This window comes from Zonotrichia leucophrys, chromosome 9, assembly GCF_028769735.1.
Source record: "Zonotrichia leucophrys gambelii isolate GWCS_2022_RI chromosome 9, RI_Zleu_2.0, whole genome shotgun sequence".
Taxonomy (NCBI): Eukaryota; Metazoa; Chordata; class Aves; order Passeriformes; family Passerellidae; genus Zonotrichia; species Zonotrichia leucophrys.
Window position 1 is genome coordinate 21,391,077 of NC_088179.1, and position 25,046 is coordinate 21,416,122.

A 25,046-nucleotide genomic window follows, 5' to 3' on the forward strand; every position below is an offset into this window, starting at 1 on the left:
TTGTACCAGCCATTACCAGGAAGTCAATTGAAAACATTCAGCAGCTGCTTCAGTCTCAGTTCAGTCACACTGACAGGATTGTTTCCCCCTTCTCCTTGTGCTCTGAGCGAGGAGGGCACAGTGCCTTGGGCCACCTCACACCACCCTGCCCTCATTCCCTGGGTGGATTTGGTCAGAGTCAGTAATAAACGATGCCCAACAATTCAGAACCTTGGATTTGTAGAGTTTGTTAGAAACCAGAGTCCCAGGCCTTGCATCTGAGTGCTTTGCAAACATCAGCTTGTCCTGACAGTAATAAACCAGCTGAAAATCTCCTGGTTTATTCTGATTCTATAGAGAGGGGTTGATCAGAAAGGTTGGCAATTAAATCAGCGAGTCCTTCTCATTAGACAAAATACCTCAGCAGCCTGAGGAACGCCTGGAGTGAGCTGGGGTCAGCCTGGTGCAGAGTGAAATGTCACCAACTCCTTCACTAAAGGTCTCCAAGAGAATTGATCTGTCTCTGCTGTATTTAAAAGTCAACACATCTATCACAGCAGTGCTGGTGAGTAGGTGGAGACTTTCCCAGGGCAGACTGTAATTCCTAACCAGAGCCTAAAGGTGAGTCCAGCACTATTGTCTGTGCTAAGCCTTGCATGAAAAGCACTGAGAAGTTGCATCTCAACTGCTTTGGATCCTGGGAAATGTTTGATACAGACTTATACAAAGAGTGTAACAAAGAATGGTGTTCAAACATGAACGATTCAAAGTTTGGTTTTAATAATGGTTCAGAAGTAGCTGGATGAAAAGTCAGCCAAGGAGTAAGGGATCCAGCCCTCCCTTCCAGCTGCTGGGAAAGGGTAGAAGGAGCAGAGGGAGGACATGCAGGTCCTGAGCACTGAGTGTCAGCAGGAAATTGTCTCCAGAATCTGTCTCCTGCTCTGGTTTTGTGGTGGCTCAGATCTGTGATCTCTGAATTTATCCCAGTACAACTCCTTGAAGAGTCTAGACTCAAATGTAAGTAAGGCAAACAAAACCTTTCTAGAGCTCAAGGAAATCCTACAGATAGAACTCCCCTGTTGGAAGGTTTGAGCTAAGTCAGGGTAAGGCAAATTTTGGGGATGTGAGGGAGGGGAAGGATCAGTCCCTGTTTCAAACACCTGGGCTGTGTCATCTACAGTCTGGCCCTTTGGGGGACCAAGAGCTCATTGAGGTGTCCCAGAGCCTAAAAGGTGTCTTTGTCCTCACCATGGCCTCCCCAGGGAGGGAAACAGGTGTGCACATACTGACACTCACATTTCCCACAGTTCTATTTTTACAGGTGTTTCTTAGGTGTATTTGATTTTGTAAATTGCTTATGTTTGGAGTGGGATATAGAAATTTTGGCAAGGAGACTGCAAAGGCTCGGCACAGGAGAGGAAATGGGATTATCTATCTATATCTATCTATCTATCTATCTATCTATCTATCTATCTATCTATCTCTCTATCTCTCTATCTATCATCTCTCTATCAATTTCTCTGTCTCCTATTTTTTATATGAAACACCAGAAAAATCTGCTCCATGATCCAGTAGGAGAACAGAAATGCTTCCCCTGATCTGCTGCTATGAACAAACTTTCCTGTTTGAGAATTGCTTATCATCTCCCCACTACTGTAACTTTTCCACAGGTAGAGAAATAAGTAGGTTCATTAAATAATAATTTTTACTTGTTTGTTAATTGCTAGAGAAAGATCTGCTGTTTAAGGACCCCAGAACCCAAGAGGTGAGCTGAGGTTACTGTATCTGCACCAGAGCAGAGCACACTTGAGTGTAACATCTCTACTAAATACTGATCTGCATTAATACTCATTTGTATTTTACCAGTAATTATTTAGTTTTAAAGAATATATAGGAGTAATCATACCCTCTTGCAAAGAAAAAAAACCAGAAAATTATACTGGGAGGAATATCAGCAAGACCACTATTAAATTTTATTGCCGGAAGGACATTTTAGTAGTGTAGTTATTTGAGTAATTTTTCACTAAATATATCTTAATTTGTTCTCATGAGGTCACCATAGACTCTCAAAGTTAAAAATCAAAATTATTAAAAAGAACTTTGAAATGTCTGATACAAAAATCTAAAGGCAACCAAGTTCTTTTGTGATTTCCTCTTTGGACAGGAAGTGTTTGTCATGATTCCTTGAATTCACTCACAATTTTACTATTACTGGCATGTTGTTCTGTCACAATGTTCTTTGAGTTATTCCAAATTGCTTCAGAAGCACTGGGGGGATATTTCTAGGAAAACAAGTACAGTAATGAGTCATGAAGTTCTTTCCTTAACCACTGAGCAGATCTTCCTTACCCCAGCTCAGAGATCAGAGCTGCTCACAGCAGATCAAGTGAGGAGTGAAGGTCAGTTCAATTCCAGGCTGCAGGAGCCCAGGGCTCTGTCGAGGGGACAGCACAGGTGTCTGATGGTTAATTCTGAGCCCCAGACACCTCTGCAGGTGGCACACACCCCATGAACAGGAAGCAAATGGCAATATTAGAGTTTTTATTTGACCATTTCCACTTGATTTGCTCAGCAAGGCCCTGTTATTTCACTTGGAGGAAGAAACATACTTGAAATAACTGAAAACCACTGCATTAACTTCTTAAAATCCTGCTGAGGGCTTGGCTGCCCTGTGGTGCCCCAGTGCAGGCTCTGCTCTCCCCATGACATTGTGCACACCCCACTCAGGTCCAACAGGACTTTGTTTGCTCTTTAATCAGTGATAACACACAAGTGGCCAGGAGTCAATCTCTTTAGTTAATGGGTCCTTTAATTTTTTTTGCTATATTAATAAAAAAGTGATCCAATTTATCTGTTTCCTTATGGAGTAACTATTCAGGATTTAAGAAGCAAATACACCATATCCATGAATTGTTTGTCAATGCAACCATGATGATGTATATATTTGCACAATCTGAAAAATTGGTATCTTCATCCAAAATACCGACGGCTGGAAGGATGGGAAGCAATTTAGGATAGGAAAAAGAATTCTCTTACCCTCATCTTCTCTGAGTGGGCTGGGAAGACAATCAAATCTATAAAGTCCTTGAGAGGAAAGAGGCTGAGTTGTAACTTCTTCCATGCTCAGTCAGCCAAGAGCTCCAGTCCATCCTGCCCAGAGGCAGCGGCTCCTCCAGGGGATTTACAAACACGAACGGTCATTGCACAGCAGCTCTGCGAGCAGAGCAACTCTCCTGCCTCTTCTGCTTAAAACTACTCCAGTTCCAGAGTACAGAGAGGTTTAACATTAAGGCATCCATACAGCTCTGGTGTTTGCTTTCATTTAATAAAGATCAATTTACTCAAATACATGGAATGTTGGCACAAAACTAAAGCTTCTGTGGAACAGCTACCAATCATACACAAATACTCCGTGAGGTCCTCTCGACTTGCATTTCTCTGATAGATACACCACAACATGGCTTCAATAATACAAACTGAATGCTGGATCAAATCTCTAAATAATAAGTAGCAGTTAAAGTAAATGGTTTGCTTTATTTGTAAATTATGTACAGAATACATTTGTTTTTAAATTATGATGGAGCAGGAGAAAGAAAACAGCCATCATTTCCAAACCATGCTGCTTCCTTCACCTGCTGGAGATGACATCTCTCTCTGCACTGGATGCACAAAACCAGTTTGGATTTCCTCAGTTGCTGGCACACAGGCTGGAGAAACAGAGAACACTGCAGCCAAATTCAGCACTACCAGCTCCTCTACTGTCAGCAAAATACTTCTGCTAAAACTAGTTTTCTCAGGAAAGTTCTCACAATCTTTTGAAAACAAAATCAAGAAAAATATCAAGAAGGCTGTGGGCTAAGAAGGGCTTTACCTAACTATCAGATGAGGATAACTAGGAATAATCTGAGATTTGGTCATTCAACTTTTACCTGGTTTACAAAAGCAAGTTTGAGAAGCTAAACTAATTGACCAGTTATGCAAGTACCAGAAAATGATGTTTTTCAGTGTGTTTGAGGACAATCTGGGCAACCTATCAATCAATAAAAAACCTGTCAAATTGATAAAACTTCCGTAAATGGATATTAATGATTAACATAGTACCGAGTAATCAAGTTAATGGTTAAAAAAAATGAAGGAACTAGATATAAAACTGTTTGGTAACACGGATATTTCAGCAAACAAAGATGCTACTGTATGGTCTATGTTTTGGTGATCAGCCAACAAAGAAAATCCAACCATTTGCACATACTTAGTCCCAAACCACAGTGAGTTATGATTTTCCATGTGAAGGCCCACTTTCGGTATCTTCCTCCTCTTCCTCCTCACAATCCCCTTCATCTGTTTGCTGTTCCAGTTCCTCTTTTGTGATCATTTCAAAGTCGTTTCCATTGCCACTACTGTGCTGGGACCTGTCATCTTCGCGCCTGTCACTGTCAGTGTCTGAATGCCGCTCTCCTCCTGAGCCGTCTGTTCCCGAGTTCCTTGTGCCTTCTGTCTTTCCATCCTCCTCTTCCTTCTTCTCACTGTCTGATTTCTCCTCGCTGTCGTATTTTTGCTGCTTTTTGGATTCTGCTTTTTCCTCTTTCTTTAAGTCTGCTTTTGGTCCTTTGTATTCGTGTGTGTACAGGGGCCTGAAGGAGTCAATGAATCCCACGTCTGCTGTGAGGTTTGGCAGGAACCAGAAGTGATGCCTTCCTCCAGTGATGAGCCAGATGATGAGGAAAAGGATGCAGCGAGCTGTGCAAACAAGGGAAAGTTTGGATTTTGTTACAGACACACACTGTACAACCATGCTGTAAGAGATGCTCACTGCTAATGCTCACACCCAGCCAGGGACTGGGGATGCTGGGGGGAACCCCTCATTCCACAATAGCTCTGTGGAGTAGTTTGTTCTTCCCATGTCTCCTCCAACCCACTAACCATGGATCTTATCTCACATTTAACTTTTAAACGCTCTGCCACAGAAAGCTTTAAAATCCTGGTGCCACCATTCTCACCTCTTAGTGTGTTTCTGTGTGCAGTCCTGGGTGCACACAGAAATAAGTTCCACACTTATCTGTTTAAACACAGGCAGTAAACGAATGTGCACTACACAGGAAACACCGGCAGGTGACACGAGCCCGAGCGCTCTCTCCTCCCGCGGCACAACTGTGACACCCGCTGGCCGCAGGGCAGCGCACACGGGACCCGCAGCGCCCCGGGAGGCGGCACCGGCCAGCCCAGCTCGGGGAGGAGCCGCCTGCCCGCACTCACCGACGGCCAGGAGCAGAATACTGGCGACAAAGCAGCCGGCGCCCACGCTGAGGTAATAAACACCGACACGCATCTCGGCTGGCCACAGCGGGAACAGGGTGGCGGCTATAACGGCGATCACTGGGCACGGAGGGCAGGACAGAGGCACGAGAAGCACCATTAGTACACGAACAGAGGTTCAGGCTTACTGCTCATTCAAACTAGTGCCTTAGGTTCAGCTAACATCTATGCTATTTTAGATTTAAAAAATAAAATTAGCTGATTTGTCTTATTCTACACAAATTAGAAATATATCTCTCATAACATATTTCATATTTTTACATAACCCACATTTGCCCACTGGACAACTCACTGGTTAGTTTAAACTTGTGCATACTTACCAAGTACAAGTCCCATGGCAAAAGTTTTAAAGTGAACAGGGTCATAGATCCACACGTAGACCTGCAACAGAAATGATGTGGTTTACACTCAGAACAAGCTCTCTGATAAACATCTCGTGTATTCCCTCCCCAAACCCTCACTGCCAGGCTGCAATGCTTGGGGCTGAGCAAAAGGCCTTCTGGTCAGCACCCAGGCAGGACAAGGGGCTGTGATTCCTAGGAAGGGTAACTGACAGGAATCCTGAGGAAAACAATCAGACAGCAGAACTGATGGGAAAATGAAAGATTCTGAAATCCAGGTTTGGTTGTATCTTTCTTAATTCATTAATGTTGTTCAGCGTGAAGCAAAAAAAAAAGCAAAAAAATCAAAAGTTTCCCAAGTCCACTAAGTGGAAACAAAAAGTCTTTTGAGTTTTGAGAGGAAAACACAGAGACTGCACACCTGGAACCAAGGAGGCAGCTGGAATGGTCACTGCAGGCCCTGCACCCTCTGTCCCACAGCACTGTTGGCTCTGCATCTACAGCTGCAACTCTCAGAGCCAATGTTTGTGGGAGAGCTGTGCATCCATTTGAATCCGAGCTGCTCAGCCATAAATGAAAAACTCCTTGGTAAAGTGCAGAATTTCCTGAACTAGAAAAATCTGGTTTTTTTTTTCTTAGCAAACTAAAGAGCTTGAATCCAAGCTTCTATCAATGAAAAGAAGCTGCTGGTTACTAGAAACCAGCGACCCTCATTGCAGATGTGTCAATACCAGCTACCAGAAGGGCACCTGGGAGGCAGTGATGATTCTGTGTGATTCAATAAATATTTAACACTCTGCTTCCCACAGGTGCCAGAGTTGACTGTATTCAGGTGCCAGTCAGCTGTTCTGGGAGCCCAGGCAAGCTGAAGATGGTGACTGGCAATAAGTGTGTGATATTCAGTGTTTGTAAGTGCAAAATAATGAGGGAAAGGGAAAAACCCAGCTCTAATGCAAATACACAGGAATTTGCTCTTAATCAGCTACTACTTAAAAAAAAGCTTTTGTGAATTACAGTTGTTAAAAAATGTCAGCTCATTGATAAACAGAGAAGCAAGTGATGTTAGGACAAGCAGTAAATACTGTGCTATTGCAGATACTGCACTGCAGCCTCATTTGGAATGGGCACCTCATGAAGACAACAGGGAGGAGCAGAGCTGGGTGTGATTCCACATCAGATGGGATGAAACAGAGCAAAGCAAGTGGAGAATGAGAAAGGTAAAACCAAGATACAAAGGAGAAACACATTTTCAGCACAAGTTATTTATTTACAGAATTTGCTGCCATGTATGTTTTATACCCAAAGGAACACAAGAATCCTGGGGAGATTCCAGTACAGCCACACACAGCACAGTAAAACTCACCACTGACTCTGGACATTACAGAGCTGGTAAATAATTACATTCTTTGTCTTCCAGAACAGCAAAGCACACAGAAGTATTTAAGGCCACAATTTCAGTGTGAGCATTCAGATCACAAAGCCAGGCAGGTATTTTTTATTTCCACTGCTGTGACTGAACATGGTGTCCTGGAAGGCTGGTTTGGCTTAGGACAATTTTGGCATGGCAGTGGCTGTGGGATGAGCTGGGCTGGAGGGACTTCAGAAATCTCTGTCCCACCCTCCTGTCCCAGGCAGGGTCAGCCCCACCAGCCCCTGAATTCACCCTGAGGACAAACATTTCCCCTCATGGCCACCAACACCTCACCTACTGGTAAGGAAGTTTTCTCTGGGATTTGTTTAAAGTTACTCTTCTCTATTTACCTGTCTTTAACCTCCTTGAAGTATGTGAAAATCTGCTTTCAAGGTCAGCCATCACATTGCATTATTTTTTCTTTCAACATGTCAGGAAGGAGTTTGCAGAAATCCAGTAAATGACAGCATTGTCTGACAACAGCATGGTGACACCCAAAGTTGAAAAGCACCTCTAAATCTTACCTCATTTCCATCCAAGAAAACTTGGTCTTCATGTGGCTCAAGTTTAAATTTTCTCTTAGTTTCCTTTTTCTTGGGTGTTCCTGGGGTGTCATCCTGAGGACAAACATAAATATTTTATCTATATTTTATATTTAAAATACATATACAAACCACTATATTTAAAAATTACAAAAATCTAATGCTTTAATTTTTATATTTCATACTGTACATGATCTTTACAATATATTTTAATTTCATTTATAGTACCTGTTAATATATTTAATCTGGTAACTTTTCACAAACTTAAGATCATGTTCACACTTCTTGGATTTTTTTTAAAGTAAAGATATTTTATTTCCTCCTGTTCTTATTTATTATCAACTGGGTACCTCAAAAATCAAGGAAGATTTTAGGTAAAGAGAAATCTCATTTTTAATGTCTAAGGACTAGATTGTGACTTCAGGATTCCACTGTGGCATGAAAAGCCTGGCAAAGCTGGGCTGATACAGGAAGTCTGTACAGGGATCAAAACCAGGGAACAACACTTCACCATCACTGACTTTGTTAGAATTATTTGCTCTTTTAGTGCCATGTTTATCAAATGGACATCCTGGCAGATCAGTTTCTGCCCATTTATTCTTTATCCTCCTCAATCTGTTTTTGGATCTTGTGCTTCCTCTTCTCTGTCTCCTGTTTGCTTCTCTTTGCTTACTTCATTGTGAGAAATTAACTTTGTGGTTTTGGTCCTGTGTTTCATTCAAGTTCCTACCCACTGGCTTATACAATCCACTAAATATGTGCTCAATAAAGAATGATTAGTTTAAAAATTAACATACATTTAATAATGTACCTTCCCTGATGACAGTGGAATGGAGGAGTTTGTTACTTTCATAAGCAGCGTTTTGCAGTACCTCAGGGGTTGGGTTATCTCACACTGGGCTGGGACTGCCCTGTTTATACCTCTTTTATTCACCATTTAGGTTTCTCTGGACAGCCAAACCTTTGTAGACTGTAACTCTCACTAGATGTGCCATTATTTCACTTAGGAATGTTTGAATGGGAATAACTTTGGCCCACTATCCTAACTCTCACTGATTCAGAGCACTGAATGTAGAAGAAACACCAAATTCACTCATCAAGTTTCTCCTCAGCTTGCCAACATTTTAGTAATTCTGTTCTGCTAATAATAAATAAGTAAGAAAACCAATCAGGAGTGAAAACAAACCCAGACCACATTAAAAGCTGTACCACAGTTGTAGTTTGAACTTGGAAGCTCAAGTGCAAGGAAGCAGGATGCAGGCAGGCAGGGAGCTGTTACACAGCCAGCTCCAGGCCCCACATACCAAATGTGACATTCCAAACATTCCTGTGACCAAACACTGCAAATGTTTTGTTTCAGTGCTGCAGCTGCACTGGTTTGGATGTTTGCTCACATGCACATGTGGCATTCTGTGGGAACTGATGTACACAGGCTCCCTGCCTGCTGCCACTGCACAGAAACAGCTCTGGATGAACTCAGCCCACATTAAAAGATGACAAGGGACACAAAGGCCAGCTGAAGGCTCTTTTTTGATCTAGACCAAAATAAGACAAATTCAATAGGTAACAAAAAAAAAAAAAAAGAAGCAGCATGATTTAGAGATGAAAACAGGAAAATAAAGCAAGGCATATTTTAGAATAATCAACTTCTGAGCCAGTGCAATGTTAAAAATCTGTTGATGTATTTGTTACAGGTCTGTCTCTTCTCTTGCACACAGTACTTACCTTCTTACACTCATCTTTTTCACCATCCTTTTTCTTTTCCTTTTCTTTCTCCTTCTTTGTTTTTTCATCTTTGCCACTTTCCTTCTTGCTCTTTTTCTCCTCTTCTTTTCCACTCTCAGCCTTTCCTTTTTCCTTTTCTTTCTTGGTATCCTTGTCAGGTTTCATTTTCATCACTTTCAAGGCTCGATGAAAGAACTGTTTTTTCAGGAGTCTTAAAATGAAATAAGTTAAATGATTCATTTAAGTGCAGCTGTGAGAACAACATTTACACTCAATTATGTTATCAGACACCATTCTAGATTATCTCTCTAACATAATCATGACCAGCATGACTGAAAGGCAAGGTCACAACCATCTGCTCTATTTACAGCTACACACACCAGACCTACTTATCCCATGCCTTGCCTGTTGCTTTGCTTTTTTTGGCTCATCTGTTCAAAACTGGGTAAAAACTGTTCTTTTCTGAGGCAGCATTTTGCAGATTTAAATGAACACACAAGATGTAGGATACAGCAAACCACAAGATCCTTTTAATTATCTTTCCCATTAATGCAATTCCTGCACTATTTCTTTTTGAGTTCATGTCAGTGGATTTCATAGCAAAGATAAGGAAGTGGGCATACAGCTCATCAAGATCTCTGGTAAGTGATGCACAATGAACAGAACTGCTCTGTTGAACTGTGGTACCTATGCCAAGCCTTCCCTTCCTGTCAGCTACAAACAGACCTTATTGCACGTGCATGGGTTATCTATTTATGTATGGAGATATAAAGATATAAATATATGGCAAGCAGGGCACCAGGATGTAGTGCTTGGTGTTCTTAAGGTGGTCACCAACAAGAAACATCCTTGAAAGGAGCCAAGTTCCCAACAGGAAGAGCAGCAGGGAATCTGCTCCTCAGACAGCAGGGACAGAGATTTGAGAGCTCTGACCCTACTGACTTCAAATACTGGCAAAATTCAGGAAACTCCTTTAGTTCACCTTGCTGCCCCAAGCAGTGCAGAGAAAGCCTGGAAGAGTTCTGGGAATAAAAATAATGAAACTGCATCATTTCCACCCTCAAACACAGCAACAGAAATCATTCCAATCATTATTTTTGCATACATCCTGAAGTTTTAGGATGCACAAAGCCCAGGTTGCATTGGTTCCTAACTAACTGTGACATCAGGACAGCCACAGCCATTAATGACACTGGAGAGGTGGCCTGGCTCATACCTGTTGCAGTAATCAACCACAGACTCTCGGGTTGTGAAGAGAGCCTCCTCTCCCTTCTTTGCCTTCGCCCATTTAGAATCCAGGAGGCAATCCACAGCTTTGGAAGCTAGAGAGAAAAAAAATGAACTAAAAATGCATTCAAATTAACATTATTTTTAATATTTAGTCTACATTCCTTGAACCACAGTCTGTTCTGGTGATATTCCACATCCTTTTAATCTTTCAAGTAAGACCAGTCACTATTCTGAAATATATTCCTCTTGACATCACCCACCTTTAAACCACAGAGTGAAAGTTTATTGCACTTACTCCAGGCTAGTGAGATTCATTTTATGGCTTCCTAATACCAAGATAAGTTTTCAAAACCAAACTGCAGGATCAGTACTATTAATAAAAATAGAACAGCCTCTCCCACCCTCCAAGTGCAATGTGAGAAGAATTCTCTGGTTAAAAGCAAGCCTACCAATAAAATAATCAACTCGGTGGCCCATCATGTTGGTGGATTTTGTTGGGCAGTTGAAGCGCAAGTATTTAGCAACAGCCTTCTCCTCCTTGAATGGCTCACCAACTTCCTACAGGGGGAAAAGCCAAAAGTTATTAATACAGTTTTAAACACATAAGAAAATCACCCATTTGGGCTTAAAAAGTCTGATATTGCAAAGTCTTGTCTTCATTATTTAATGGCACATTAAACAAATAAAATATGAAGGATGTGAAAATAGGTCAAGTCATTTTTCCTGAGAACTTTCTGTCTACAGGCAGCAAAAAAGCAGCAAATCTCAAGTTAGATGAACTGAAGGTAAGGAGGACAAACTCCTTCAGCAGATCTGTAGAAAGAGCAAACTAAAGGAAGGCCTAAAAGGAAAGCAGCACATGGGAAGCTGCTCAAGGTACACAGCTGGGATGGAAACAGTTGAGAAGCTGGGAACAAAGAAAAAGCAGAGTGAGGAGTGAGTGTGTATGAAATGCCAGCAATGCAGGCACTCTGAGAGTGCAGCTCAGATTTCATGTGAGAAGGAGAAAACCATGTTGAAAAGAAGCTGAAAGATGTGGCTGGAAAATTTCTTTGCCCACTTTGACTACACAATGAGACTTTGAGTACCCTTGAGGAGATTCTGCCAATCCACAGAGTACAACATCAGGATGAAGTTTAAACATCAAAACCAATGTTTTATGAGAAGGGAGCCCTTAGTCTGCACACATTCACACATTCTGTGCTTTTACCACCTTGCAGAGAGGGAACAGAACTCTGAGATGTGCAAGGCAGAAGGATGGAGATGGGCATTTTCATTATGTAAAATTTAGATCTAATATTTGCACGCAGGGAATGGAACAACTTCCTAATGTTCCTGCTTCACAAAAATATATCTGAAAAACCCCATAGGCTGGGATATTAAACTGACTTCCTCTAACTTCCTCAAAATACTTTTCTGTATATTCTTTTAATCCACAAGGTTTAATTCTCCAACCCCCCCTGCTACTTGTGGCTCAGTAGCACAAACACAGGACAGCTTCCACACTGCTGTACCTGCTCCTCTGGGGCTGCCTGAAGAAATAGATTGGATCAACCACAAATCAGACTGGTCATTTACAGGAATAAAAGTTTCAGAGTCTATTTAAAGACCTAATATTCCTAAAGGTCAATAAACATACACAACCTCCATTACTGCTTTTAAGATGTATAATGATAATATCACAAGCAGCATGTTACATGGAAATGCAAGGTGAAATAGCTGGGTTTACACCAGAATAAAAGCTTCAGATGGCAAAGTTGTTAATTTTCAACAGCTAACTTTCAAAACCAACTGGTTAATGAGTATCCTTCTAGAGGAGACTGTTGCTTTTCCTGTCTGAGGAGAATTTTGGAGAGAATAATACAGACACAAGGTATCCAAATGACCAAAAGACTCCACAGCCCTTAGTTCTGAGACTTTTTAAAAACCCTCCATATGAAGAAGAAATATGTTCACTCACCAGGTAGTTCAAAAATGTACCCAAATTAGGCCAGATGATCCTAAAAGTCCTCAAATGGATATTACCTCCTGCTGCATGTTCAATCCATTTTTTAAATTTTTACATTTTAAAAATCTGCACTGAACATCAGATAAGAAAACTTCTCCCTGACAGTGCATGTATGGACATAATTCATGTTCTGTGGTCTCAGGTCCTCTGACATGGTACAGTTCTAGCAGTGACTGTAAATCCAACCAAGCCACCAAACTTGGTATCAATAAATGGAACAGCACCAAAAGGAGCTCCAGTGCCCTGAACTCAACAAGTGACTGTGTCCCACCATTGCTGTCCCACCATTGCCAACGGGATAAGGAGCAGGAGAAGGGACTGCAGGCAGCAGCTGGCTGTGAAATGCTGCTCTGCTGATCATTCCTGTCAGCAAATGGAATTTGGAACAATTCACAGGGCAAATGCTCTTCACAGCACGGACAGTGAGACAGAAACTGCAGATATTCTCATCAGTGTTAACTCCTCTGCTAAGGTGGTTTTTCTCCTTCTTCCTAAAATATTTATGATCCTGCTGGGCCATGTGATGCACTACACAGGCAGGGGCTGGCACCAGAAGATTTTTTTATTGCTCCTTTCTCTCTATTGCTTTGTGAGGGGTAGTTTCATAACAGCCCAAACAAAAAAAGCTTCCCAGTGAGAGAGACTGCCACAGTTTAACTGAGCTCATTCTGAGAAAGTGTCCCCTGCAATTTAATCCCCATTTTTCATCCTATTTTCATCCCTTTGTTTGCAGAGCCAGGCTTCCATTAAAATGTGAAAATAAATGACTGACAGAAAAGAATATATTCCATCAATAAATTAAATCAACCAAAGCAATGGTAAGTTCATTACCCTAGGCACAACTTTTAAAAGTTGCAGTTCAACCAAATTTTGTGTTCATTTTTAAAAGTAGCCCATGTTGTCACTAGACAGCATTTAAGGTTTAGAGATTTACAATCCCTGGTGACAAACTCTGGCCATTAAAAATAAAATCAAACCAAATTTCTTACTTGTCTAGACAGAACTCCACCTACTGACAGGAAAAGCAGTGCTCAGCCTAGTCACTTGCTAGAAATGCAAAGACATTTTAAATTTTTAAGAATAATTCTCAATCACAATTCTGCCCTATATGAACTCATAAAAGGACAATGAAACCCAGGGACCTTCCAGACTCACTGAAGTGAAGGGAAATTCCTAATCAAACTCAGCATTATCTCCCAAACCAGAGTACAGCACAGTCCCTGCTGCACTTCAGTGCATGGATGCAGCTCCCAGTTAATTCAACCCCAGCTGGGACTGCAGCCCCAGAGAGGCCTGAACACACCAAAATAACATCTGAGCTGAGCCACCAAATCCTCCCCTCAGCCCTACCCAAGCGTGACTTATTCAGGGTTTGCTACTCCTGGAACCCTCAGTGATGACAAAAGGGCAGAGCACATTTCTGGTTAGAAAACTGCACTCATTTTATCCCCTCTTTGCTTCACAGTTGCAAGAAGACAGGTATGACCCAAGACAGGCCAATTTCCTTCCACAACCTGGTAACATAAACAGGGAAAATCAGGAGAGAGTAAATGATGAGTGTCACTAGCAAGACAAGTTATTCCACATGCAGCCAAATGCATTACAGGGATTTATGCTCCTCTGTTTCAAAAGGGTCATCAGAATTCTTTTACTTCAATGAAACAATATCCAGTTGATTTCTTTGCTCTTAGATTTTCAGAACAGCACCCCTCAAAGCAGGCTGCTGAAGCCCAATAGTTGATACAGTTTTCAGATAAGGAAAAGAAGAAATTGAAGCACATTTATTATGTGGTGCCTGTTTTTCAAGCTGAGAGGCCACATCAAAACTGCCACTGTGTCAGGCCAGGTTCCATTCCACACACCTCATTGCAAAGACTCTACAATTCCATCAGCCCACTCTGAAAGTGCTGAGCACATCCCAGCATGGGCTGAACTGCAGGATTACCTTTTCCCCTTCCCTGTGCACTGTCAGGATCTCTGGATGTTCTGTGCAGGCTGCTGGGTGCTGCTGAGATATTTGTACTTTGCCCAAAATAAACCAACGTGCCATAGACAAAGAAAAAGCACAGAAATTGGCACGGCTGGAGTGGGGAGGGGGAAACAAACACACCTGGGTGCTCGGACTTGCTCTTAGGACACCCCAATTTTCTTCAGTGAGCAACAAACACCAACTTGTCCAACTCCTGCACTGATGACCAGCACAAGGACAGCCCCAGGTCTCTTAAAAGAAACTGTGGCAGAGCCATGTGGAGGAACCAGTTCTTCTGGATTACCGTGGCCTGTGCTGGCCACAAAACATTAACTTTTCTTTACAGAAAAAGATTAGCAGATGTTTTGCAGTCCATATCCTATGAAAACAGAAGTATCTGTTTTCTTCCCTCTTTCTTTTTAACCACTGCTAATTTTTTTGAGCAAAAACATACAGAACTCTGTAAACATACAGAGCTAAAACAGATCCAAGGAGCAATGTACAGTGTATTGAAGCCAAAACACACCAGCTTCAGTCCCCTTCCAACCCCAGGCCAGCTGCTCTGACTTTTTCCCTTCCCACCTCCAAAAATGTAACTCAAGATTTCCAAAAGACTGATTCTTGTTTTAATGACAACTCAGGCTGCTACCTTTCATTCCCATTTTTCAGCTTTGTTTTGCCTCTTTGATCTTTGTTTCTTCCTCCTCTATCAGCTGATACCACTGAGCTTTCAAAGACATCATTTAAGCAGTCTCCTTTGTTATCATCCCACTCATCTCTACTGGAATTAATGAAGAAAATCAAGCCAAATGACCAAGCTGGAGTAAAATACACATTACTGGAAAACCATTGCATTGTGCATTCTGCAGATCCTTTTCAGTCATTGACACAAAAGTGCAGCACAGGAGCAGCAGTGCAGCTCTGCAGCTTTGCATTTTCCTTCCAGCAGAACCCAAACCACAACAGGACCCAGCTGCAGGCCACAAGAGTTAATCATTAGTAGATGTCCTTCATCAGGAGAATCTCAGAACCTGAATCAAAGAAAAAAGCCAACAAGGAAAGTACCTGTCATTCATGGCACCGATGCCACCTCAGCCATCAGTCTGCAGTGGGACACTGACCCCAAACTGCCCAGGAGCTGATTTCTCTCCTTTCAGGAGCAGCATTTACGTGCATGAACATTTCTGGAGTGCAGGACATAGCAACAAGGTGCACGCCAAGCTCTGTTAATCCCAATGCAAAGATCAGCCCAAAACCTGACACGGGCAGACTCAAACTGTGCAGTGGAATGCAGCCAAGGTAATGAAAACTTAATGCCTATTTAACAGTCAAACTGCAGAGCTGCCAGCACAGTGCCACGTGTTACCCGGCCCAAAGGAAACAACACCAAACGTCCTGTGGTTAAGGGAATATTTCAGGATACATATGGAAAAAAAATATAGTTCCAAGACATGAAGTAGCTTTGATCAGGTTGCTGGAGTAGCAGGCATTCAAAGGCATTTCCCATTTGTGTATGTTGTCTAAAATAAAAAGATTCAACTGGCCATTAGACAACAAATGTTGGTTTTCTGTCAGTAAGTCTTTTTTACACAGCAAGCATTCTTGATTTCAGCCATCTGAATCACGAGGGAGCCACTGGGTAAGCAAGTGCATCCTACAGAGCAGCCTCCCCTCATACTGCAGGTCTGAATTAATCTCTGGGTTGATTACAGCTAAATTACCATCAGGAATGACACTTGGACAATTTTACCTCCGAAATATCTTTGTTCAAACTTCTGAAGTTAAAATGTTTGTAACTTTTGTAACTTTCAGAGGAAGAGTCTAAGCAATGCAACACACATTGGGCAATGTGCCTTTTGATGAAAGTGCATTCCATGAAACACATCCTTCCTGTGGCTGCTTCCGATGGGAAACGTGGAGCAGCCTAAGAGAACTCTGAACTATTTCTGAGCCTTTTTTCATGTCTAGCTAGCTGACATAACTACCATGATTCTAATCTTGATGGCAGGCAGAAAATCCTGCAAAAATCCATTCCAAACCCAGGTTTTTTCTAATTGAACTCCACTACATCAGCCTCATCCACAGCTAAAACCACCAATTTTTCCCAAGAACCTCACTCCTGTTGAGAAATACAGGATATTCTGATGTCAGACTTGTGTGCAGCACAATAAATAATCTCTTTAGGGGGGCAACATCACCTTAAATTAAGTACACACTGCTAAAACACTTGAAGCACCTACGAGTAAAAATCCCACACTTGATTTTAAAAGAAGACACTTGCAGCATGAGCCTGAGAAACGTGATAATCATACTGCAAATATGCCAGTAAAGTTCAAAAATCTTCAGAAAAATGAAGTCCAAAACCCACTACCAAGAAAAAGATGAGTTGCTTTATTCACTGACCAATTAGGAACACCCCTTGGGCATTCACCAGTATTCTCTGTTCACTGTCTTGTCTTCCCATTGTTGCTGACCTATCCAAGGAACCTGTGATGATACACATTTATTTGCATAATGATATCACAAATTTAGGCCACAACTTTAAGTTTTAAAACCCAGACATCGATTTAATTACTAACAATCTGGGAAATACTTTTACTGCTAACAGGTTGGAAATTAAGTATGTGCTCAACTGCCTGCAAGACCACAGCTTTGGGTGTTATACAAACATTAAATTACGTTTAATTTTGGTTTGATGGGTGCTTTGTCATTCTTGGAAAGGGACAACCTATAAAAATCTTAAAAGGAGAATAATTATGTGATGTTTTGCAATAATTCATTGAATGCTGTGATGGATAGGGGTCGTTCAACAAGATTTTGATTAATGACTCCTTGCATTTCTCCCCCTGCCTCGCTAATTGGAATTAAAGGGGAAAAAGGAACCTTTACAGGTATAGGCAGATCTCAGTCTTCCTGGGGGAAGGGAAAGTGGGCTGGAAAGGAAAGGCTGAGAAAGGAGAGCGGGCAGCCCAGCAGCAGGGTGACATACGAAGCTGGCATTGTTGAATGGCTCTGTGATCTCTGCCGTGAATATTATCTGCTCTTACAGCAGAGCAATAAACCCCACACAAACACTATTTAGCCGAGTGTTGATAACACATAACAGTAACGGGCGTTATGGTCACTGATACTGCAAGTACGTCCAAAACATGCATTAAAAACTCCGTAAAACTCCATGTAAAAACTACACCTCGACACACCAGGCTCCCAGGTAAGTGAAAACACCAAAGCAGCCCTCAGTTTGTCTCTCAGTGCCACCACACAATTATCACTACATTTTAACACCATCTCAAAGCTGATTAGGTCTATTTATAGGCGTGCCTGTTTGTTTATGTTTTCCAGACACAAATTTCCTTTCCTTCCCGCATCATTTCCTGCTTGGGGCACGTTTGCTTTTAAGATGCTTTTACCATCTGTCCCACGGCTTCTGCTTACGATCCCTGGGCCGGACACGCTGGGTGAAGGTGCAGCTCCCGGGTGTTTTGGTGTTACCCTCATTAAGCTATTGTTCGACACTGATAACCGGGGAGATCCTGAGTATAACACGGCGATTAAAAATTGGGAACAGCTCCATATGTAATTTTTTGGCCATGGAGAGACGAAGAACTTCTGAGGGCGCAGAGCCCATGGGGATGGAGCGGGGGCGCCTCTGATGTGCCGGGGGCCCCGCTGGCTGCCCCTCAGCCCCGAAACGCTCCTATTTGAGCTCCACCATTCTGCTTTCACAGTGTTTACCCATCTGCTAGAAAATTCTGAGGAGAACCTGCCAGCCCGGGCTCCGGCCCCGGCCTGAGGGGCTCCCGGCGCCCCGAGACTGGAGCGCTCTCACCGCGGGCCGCCCGCAGCCGCCACCTCGCAACAGCGTCGGGCGGGAAGGCCGCGGGGGAAGCCGCTCTGAGCACGGAGAGGGGGAGCCACCGGGCGGGGAGGGAGAGATAGAGAGGAGGGGGAGTCTCGGGTACCTGGACGCGCTTCCTGTGCCTCCGCCGCTCCGCCATGTTGTCCCCGTCCGCTCCGCCGGTGACGCGCGCGGGGGGGGGGGCGGCGGCCTCGCGAGAGGCGGCGGGAGCGAGCGGAGGGGCGGGAAGGGGGCGCGCCCGCAGCGCCTCCGCCCGTCACCGCCCCCCGCCCCTCGGCCACCCGCCGCGGTCCCTCGCCGAACCATCTGTGTGCCTCAGCGAACCCCTCGGTCCCTCACAGTGTCGCTCCGTCCCTCAGTTCCTCAGCGAACCCCTCGGTCCCTCACTGTGCCCTCTCATTCCCTCAGTTCCTCAGCGACTCGCCTCGGTCCCTCACCTTCCCCTCAGTCCCCTCCAAGCCTCATTCCACCCCGGTCCCTCAGCGCCTCGTTCCAGCAGCGCCCCGACTCGGTCCCTCAGTCCCCTCCATCCCGCCCCGGTCCCTCATTCTCTTCATGCCGCCTCAGCCCTAGTCCCGCCTCAGCCCTCACCACCTCCCTCAGCCCACAGCAGCCCCTCAGCCCTCACCAGCCCGCCTCGGTTCCTCAGCCCCTCACCGACCCCCTTCACACAACCACAGCATTGTCAGAGCCGAAAGGGACCCTGGAGATCATCCAGTCCAACTCCCCTGCCAAGGCACGGCCACCCAGAGCAGGTGACACAGGAACGTGTCCAGGTGAGTTTGGAATGTCTCTACAGAGGGAGACTCCACAAACTGCCCGGACAGCCTGTTCGAGTGCTCTGCCACCTTCAATGTGAAGAAATTGATCCTCATGTTGAGGTGGAACTTCTTGTGTTTTACTTTATGGCCACTGCTCCTTGTCCTGTCACAGGGCACCACTGAGAGCCCCTCAGCCCCTCTCCCCCTCAGCCCTTGACCTTGCTCCAGCTCTGGCTGTAGAAGTCTGTTTAAGTTTTCATACACTGAAATAGGATGTAAAGCCTTAAAGATGCTCAATACAGCACCTTTGTTAACTGGTACTTATTTAAACAAACTCATTACTCAGACCCCATATACTTACAGAATTAGATTCAGAAAGCAACCTATATAAAGCAGAAGGGCCTTTTGCCAGAGGTTGTCCCACATACTTTTGCTATGAGGTCACTGGAGTTAGCAAAGCGTATAATCATTTATCCTGGCTCTGTGTTTCCAAACCACACCCTGGCACTTTGGGATGGAAAAGTATGTGCAGTGCTGCATTGTCTTGTCCAGTCCCCTCAAATCTTGTTTCCACTTTCTGTTCCTATGATTTGGAACTCTCAGATTGAAAACTGGGCAACTAAGAACCTAAAAAATCTTCCAGCAGCATATTTGCCCCTCAGTTTCAGTGCCAGGTTTTGTGCTCTTTCTGGTACGACATCTTTTTCTGTTGAATGTTTTCCTTTTGCTGTTGCTGGGCAGAAAATCTATACAAGTTACAAATTAAGCTGACTGACTGCAGAGTAAGTGAACTAGAAAAGTGTAATTCAAAAGATGAACTTCTAGGTAGAGGGAATTGAAGTTTTTATGGTTACAATAAAACAATGCCTCGTAAAATGCAGGCAGACTGCATTTATTAAAAAATACATGCTTTAAGTTGGCAATAATTTTAACAGTGATTTCATGTGCTTGACTTACAGTAATATAAAAGCACATCTGACATGGAGGCTTTCTTGCAGAAGAAGTTTCAGCCATCTGTAACTTACAGATGCTAATGATACACGGTGGCTGCAGTAAGGGCTTTGGCATGGTGCAGCTCTGACCCCTCTGCTGAAACTCTCCCTCCTCCTGAAGGGTGCAATCACCTGATGGGTCATCATCCCTCATATTTCCAGTCTTGAGCTCTTTTAAAGTCTTAGGTCTTACTCTTCTATGCCCTCTGTCCCTTTGAATCAGAAATAGATTCACAAACCCACCTTTAATGCTCAGCTCTTCATTTTGCAGGGGTTTTTTTTGGCATGGTATGTTATCTGCAGTACATCAAGCTATTTGCTGCCAGAAAAGCACCTTGGATATCTGGTTAATGTCTCTTTTTTTTTTCCCTATAGGAATTTTAATGCATCTTTGTGAAACACTAAATTGCAGGAGCTCTTCCCAGGACAGCTGGGCATGGAGCAGCAGAGGGAGCAAACCCATCACTTCAGGCAGATCTCTAAGAAAGGAATGGAGGATGGAAAATGGGCAAGGGGATGTGTAAGGCTCTGGATGGTGAATTCCTACTGCTCTGGAGTACAGAGCAGATCATGACTGAGTCACACATGGAACAAGTTTATTCTCAGTCACCAGAATGGCAGAGCAGGAGAGCAGCAAGTGGCTGAATTCCAAGAAAGCCATGGAGTGGAAGTGAGGGTTCATACAGTGTGTGTTTAAGGTTAGTGTGTCTGTCAGCTGTGGGGCAGGCTGCAAAAAGAAGCATTGCAGAACCAGGCAGTGAAGACACAGCCCATAAAAGGCCAACTGCCATTGTGATGATTGTAGATTCAGAATTACTGTTGAGAAGGATGTTGCATACAAGTGGAGTGGTTTCCTCTTTCAACTGAAGCCAAACCAACAGAATTTCATTAACTTCTTCTCCCTCTTCTTTGCCCCAGCTGTGTGATCTAATGCAGCAGTATGGATGCTGGAAGCTTGGCTCAAAAACCAGCTGGATACATTGATGGAACAAAAATAATGAGCTGCCATTAAATATAGACATCACCTCTGTTTGTCTGGGAGATAGAACCCTGGAAATAAAGGAATTATCCTGAATTCATTATTGCTTTGTTTCTGTGCTCTAATTTAGGCATCTTCTCTTGGCTCCTAGGGCAGGACACTGAGTTAGGTTTTACTCTTTGTGGTACATATTTTCTTATACTCTTATATTCACTTCTGTTGATTTTTTGGCCTTTGTGCTATGTCTTATTGCTTTGGGTTCAATCATCCTGGATCCAGCAAATGATTGGTTACACATACAGCTGCACAGAGGACAGGCATTGCGCATGGAATTACTGTAAGCATTCATGTTACAGGTCTGCAAAACGCTGAGGACATTCAAGGCAAATGCACTCTAAACAACAAATTGCAAGGACTTCTCTGACACACAGACATCCTTGGGATTGGGAGGGAGGGAGAATGCACATGGTAAGGGAAGGAATGAAGATAGGAAGGAAAGAAAGAAAGCAAGAAAGAAGGAAGGAAAGAAGGAATGAAATTAATTGTTAGGACACAAATTGGCAAGGGTACATGCATTAGTGAAGGTTCAACACCGGATGGCACAGAAATGAAGATAGGTAAAGGAAAGGAAGTGAAAATACACAAGTAACAGAACTGCAAGAAAGAAGGACAAAGGCAAGATTAGCAAAGGAACAAGGAATTAGGAAGCATAGTCACTAGAAAGAAATACAGGAGCCTTTGCAAAAAAGGAAGGAGGAGAAAAAAAATGGGGACAGGGAAAGAAGTGTACTTGAACCAAAAATTTGCAAGGAGCTTCTCTGGACACAGACAATCCTTGAGGATTTGGGGGAGGGAGGGGAGAATGCACATGGGAAGGGAAGGAAGGAAAAGGAAAAGGAAAAGGAAAAGGAAAAGGAAAAGGAAAAGGAAAAGGAAAAGGAAAAGGAAAAGGAAAAGGAAGGAAATTCCCCAGCAATCTGTTAGGAGCCATTTCCTCAATTATCTACAGATGGTAGCATGCTGCAGGCTCTGGAGTGACCTCCCTTTTCATCCAGTCAGCTTCAACACTGAATGGGCTCACAATATAAAGAATATGGGCTTTGTACTGCACAGCATCACATACTGTCAAGAAAGGTTCAGATAAAATCCACCCACAAATAACATGAGTCATAACTCAGAAACATATTCCAATGTAGACATATCCTGAGTCACTTCCATCTCAAAAGCTTATAAATATTTAGTTAGCCACTTCGTTTTTAATTCAGCAGAACAACAAAGGTTTATTAGACAAATGTCCATAATTATCTTTCACTAAGAAAGTTCTTAAATACTTCCACTCTTGCAAGTTCCTTTTCATTTCTATACAACCCAGAATTATTAGGTACATATAACTGACAAAAATTCTAATTGAACTAAAAACTAATTTCTCTGGTTCTTCTGTAGTTTGCACATATTTCTAATATCAGCTTTGTTCACTGTAAGAATATAATTTCATTTAAGCAGTAACTGGTGAGTAACTGGATACGTCTCTCCTGATATGGGCTGGCACATCAGCTCTTTCTAAAGACCACTGTCCATCAGACCCTGCTGGAGTCAGTGAGGATGTACACGGACACATAAATGAAAAATACATCAATACATTTTCTGGAAGAACCAGCTGAGGTTTTGCTTGTATTGCTGTTTTTGCCAGTGGCAGGAGGAGGGGATAAAAGTTACAATATTTAAGGTGTAGCCTTAAAAAACCCCTACCTGTTATTGTCTTATAAAATCATACATTTGTTGTTATCATTACAAGTGCTTGAGTTAAAAATATTTTTTTTATGAAAGGACGCAAGTCTTGAGTTTACATCCCTCCATTTAACAGGTTGAACTGGAAGCCAGGGAGTGTTTTACAGACCACCTTCCACTGCAGAGTGCCCAGGGACTGCTGGAGTGCCAGGAATCCCAGCTGCACAGTGCTCCTCCAGCAGAGCTGTTGGAACCTTGGAGCAGAAAGATAATCAGCAAAGATTGGCTGATGAGCCAAGGCTGCAGCAAAGAACCAGGTTGGTTTGGTGCTTTCTTTTTTTTTCCATGGTCAGCAGTGCTTTTTCTGTTTTGCCATTTTGGTTGGTTGATCTGTATGTCACTAATTCACACGCACTGATGCTGTATGTGTCTTTAAATTTTGAGAAATCAAAATGTCTATTCAAGCCTTTGCTGTGCTAGAGGAAAAAATACTGCATGGTTTTCCGTATAACATAGACAACAGGTTCTTCTTTACTCTGGACTGAATTAAAGATTTGCATCCTTATCCACAGGGAAATTAGTGGTTCAGGAAGAGTCTGGGAATGGTAGCAGAACTAATGTCTGTCTGGAAAAAACCAGACTTGGGTAAACTTGGGAATGGACAAAGGAAAGAACAGCATAAGGGCCAAATCAACAGAGTCATTGTTGTGGCCTCAGTACAGGTGATAGGAGGAGCAAACCCTTCCCAAAGAAAGAGGAGCCTGGCAACTGCAATAACCCCCCAAAGCCTAAACAAATGAGAAAGGAGAGGTGAGCTTTCTCTCAATATAGCATTTATTATTATACTGAAATTGCCATAGCAATAAAGCTACAGCTATTTATTATAGCATGAAGAGCTAATCAAAACCAACCAGCAGAGGCAGCTGAACCCTGATGAACACTGGAGTTTGGAACTGGATGATCTTTAAGGTCCCTTTCAACTCAAACCATTCTGTAATTCTAAGAACACTCAGCCTCATAAAGTAGACTTGTTATTTTCCAGTGAATAATAAAGGGCTTAGGTAGAACATTACCATGGCAAGGTACCCAAACAAGAGCTGTATCTAGTTTTGGATGATTTCCTGTAAAATTTCTGATGTTGAAGGTGACCCAAAACACTGCACAACCAATCAACATTGTATGAGGGTAATTGGAAAGTTGAAAAGATGAGAAATTTCTAGAGAGTTTAAAAACTAGAGGTGATTTTAAAAAACAGAGTGGGTTATTTTTCTGTTTCACACTCAAAGGATAATTTAACATTCTGAAAACTTTTCTGTGGCAGAGTCACAATTGTATAAAGTCTTAGAATATAAAACTTTATAAAGTGGTTGGTGGCATGGGTATGGGTCAGTTTGAAATACCATCACCTTGTGAAACTATGTGCCTGTTCTTTTGTTTGTGTGCTGGATTAAAGTGACTGCCTGACTTGGACCTGGTGAGAATTCTGCACCACTTTTGTAATATTATAGAATTTTTTAGAGATTCTTCACCTGGGAAATTGATCAAAGAATTATCTTGTATTCCACATCATCACCATCGTCTGCAACATACATGAGACCAGAAACCCAGGTTGTTGTAGGAAAGACAATCCATTTCTTCCTCTTCAGGACTTTCCTAAATCTGTTATTTATGATACAGGTCCATTTTGCAATATGCTTGTTATACCTTTTTATTAATCTTGTCTTTACTTTGGCACTATTAAAAAACATAAACTTAAATGAAAGTCTCTATCCCTAGGAGCCCAGACATTTACTGTAGATACAGATAAAAGCAGGAACTTCTACAACACCTCTTAAAAACATCCTCTTTGTTAACTGCATCACTGCTATGGACTAATACAGCAATAGATGATAAATGAAACATTTCTAATGATGCAACATTAAAACACATCATCTGCATCCCATTGTGATTTTAGCTGGATTGCAGAAAAAAATAATGCAATGGTGGCACAGGCACCAGAAAGTTATTAGGAAGCAGAGTTCTGCTGGTTTTTTTAGGTACTTGTGTTTGCTACCTGAACCCTCTTGTAGCTGGAATAAACAATAATTGTCCAAAACCAACATGAGAATCAGTAAGGCCTCAATCTTTACATATAAACACAATTCCTGAAAACACATCAAGCTCTGGAAATATTGGTCTATCTACTGATTCTGTGTACTTTTAAATTAAT

The 25,046-nt window shown here is 42.6% G+C and overlaps 1 protein-coding gene across 1 annotated transcript; it reads right to left on the minus strand.

Annotated features, from left to right (window-relative positions):
• Positions 1-2,505: 2,505 nt before the first annotated feature.
• On the minus strand, positions 2,506-18,602 carry SEC62 (SEC62 homolog, preprotein translocation factor). The gene is made up of 8 exons (XM_064721304.1): positions 18,481-18,602; positions 10,991-11,099; positions 10,528-10,633; positions 9,312-9,522; positions 7,569-7,661; positions 5,613-5,673; positions 5,233-5,352; positions 2,506-4,716 (listed from the first exon to the last, which is right to left on the minus strand). The coding sequence occupies exons 1-8, from the start codon at positions 18,514-18,516 to the stop codon at positions 4,250-4,252; spliced, it is 1,203 nt and encodes a 400-aa protein (XP_064577374.1). The 5' UTR covers positions 18,517-18,602; the 3' UTR covers positions 2,506-4,249.
• Between the last annotated feature and the right edge of the window lie 6,444 nt (positions 18,603-25,046).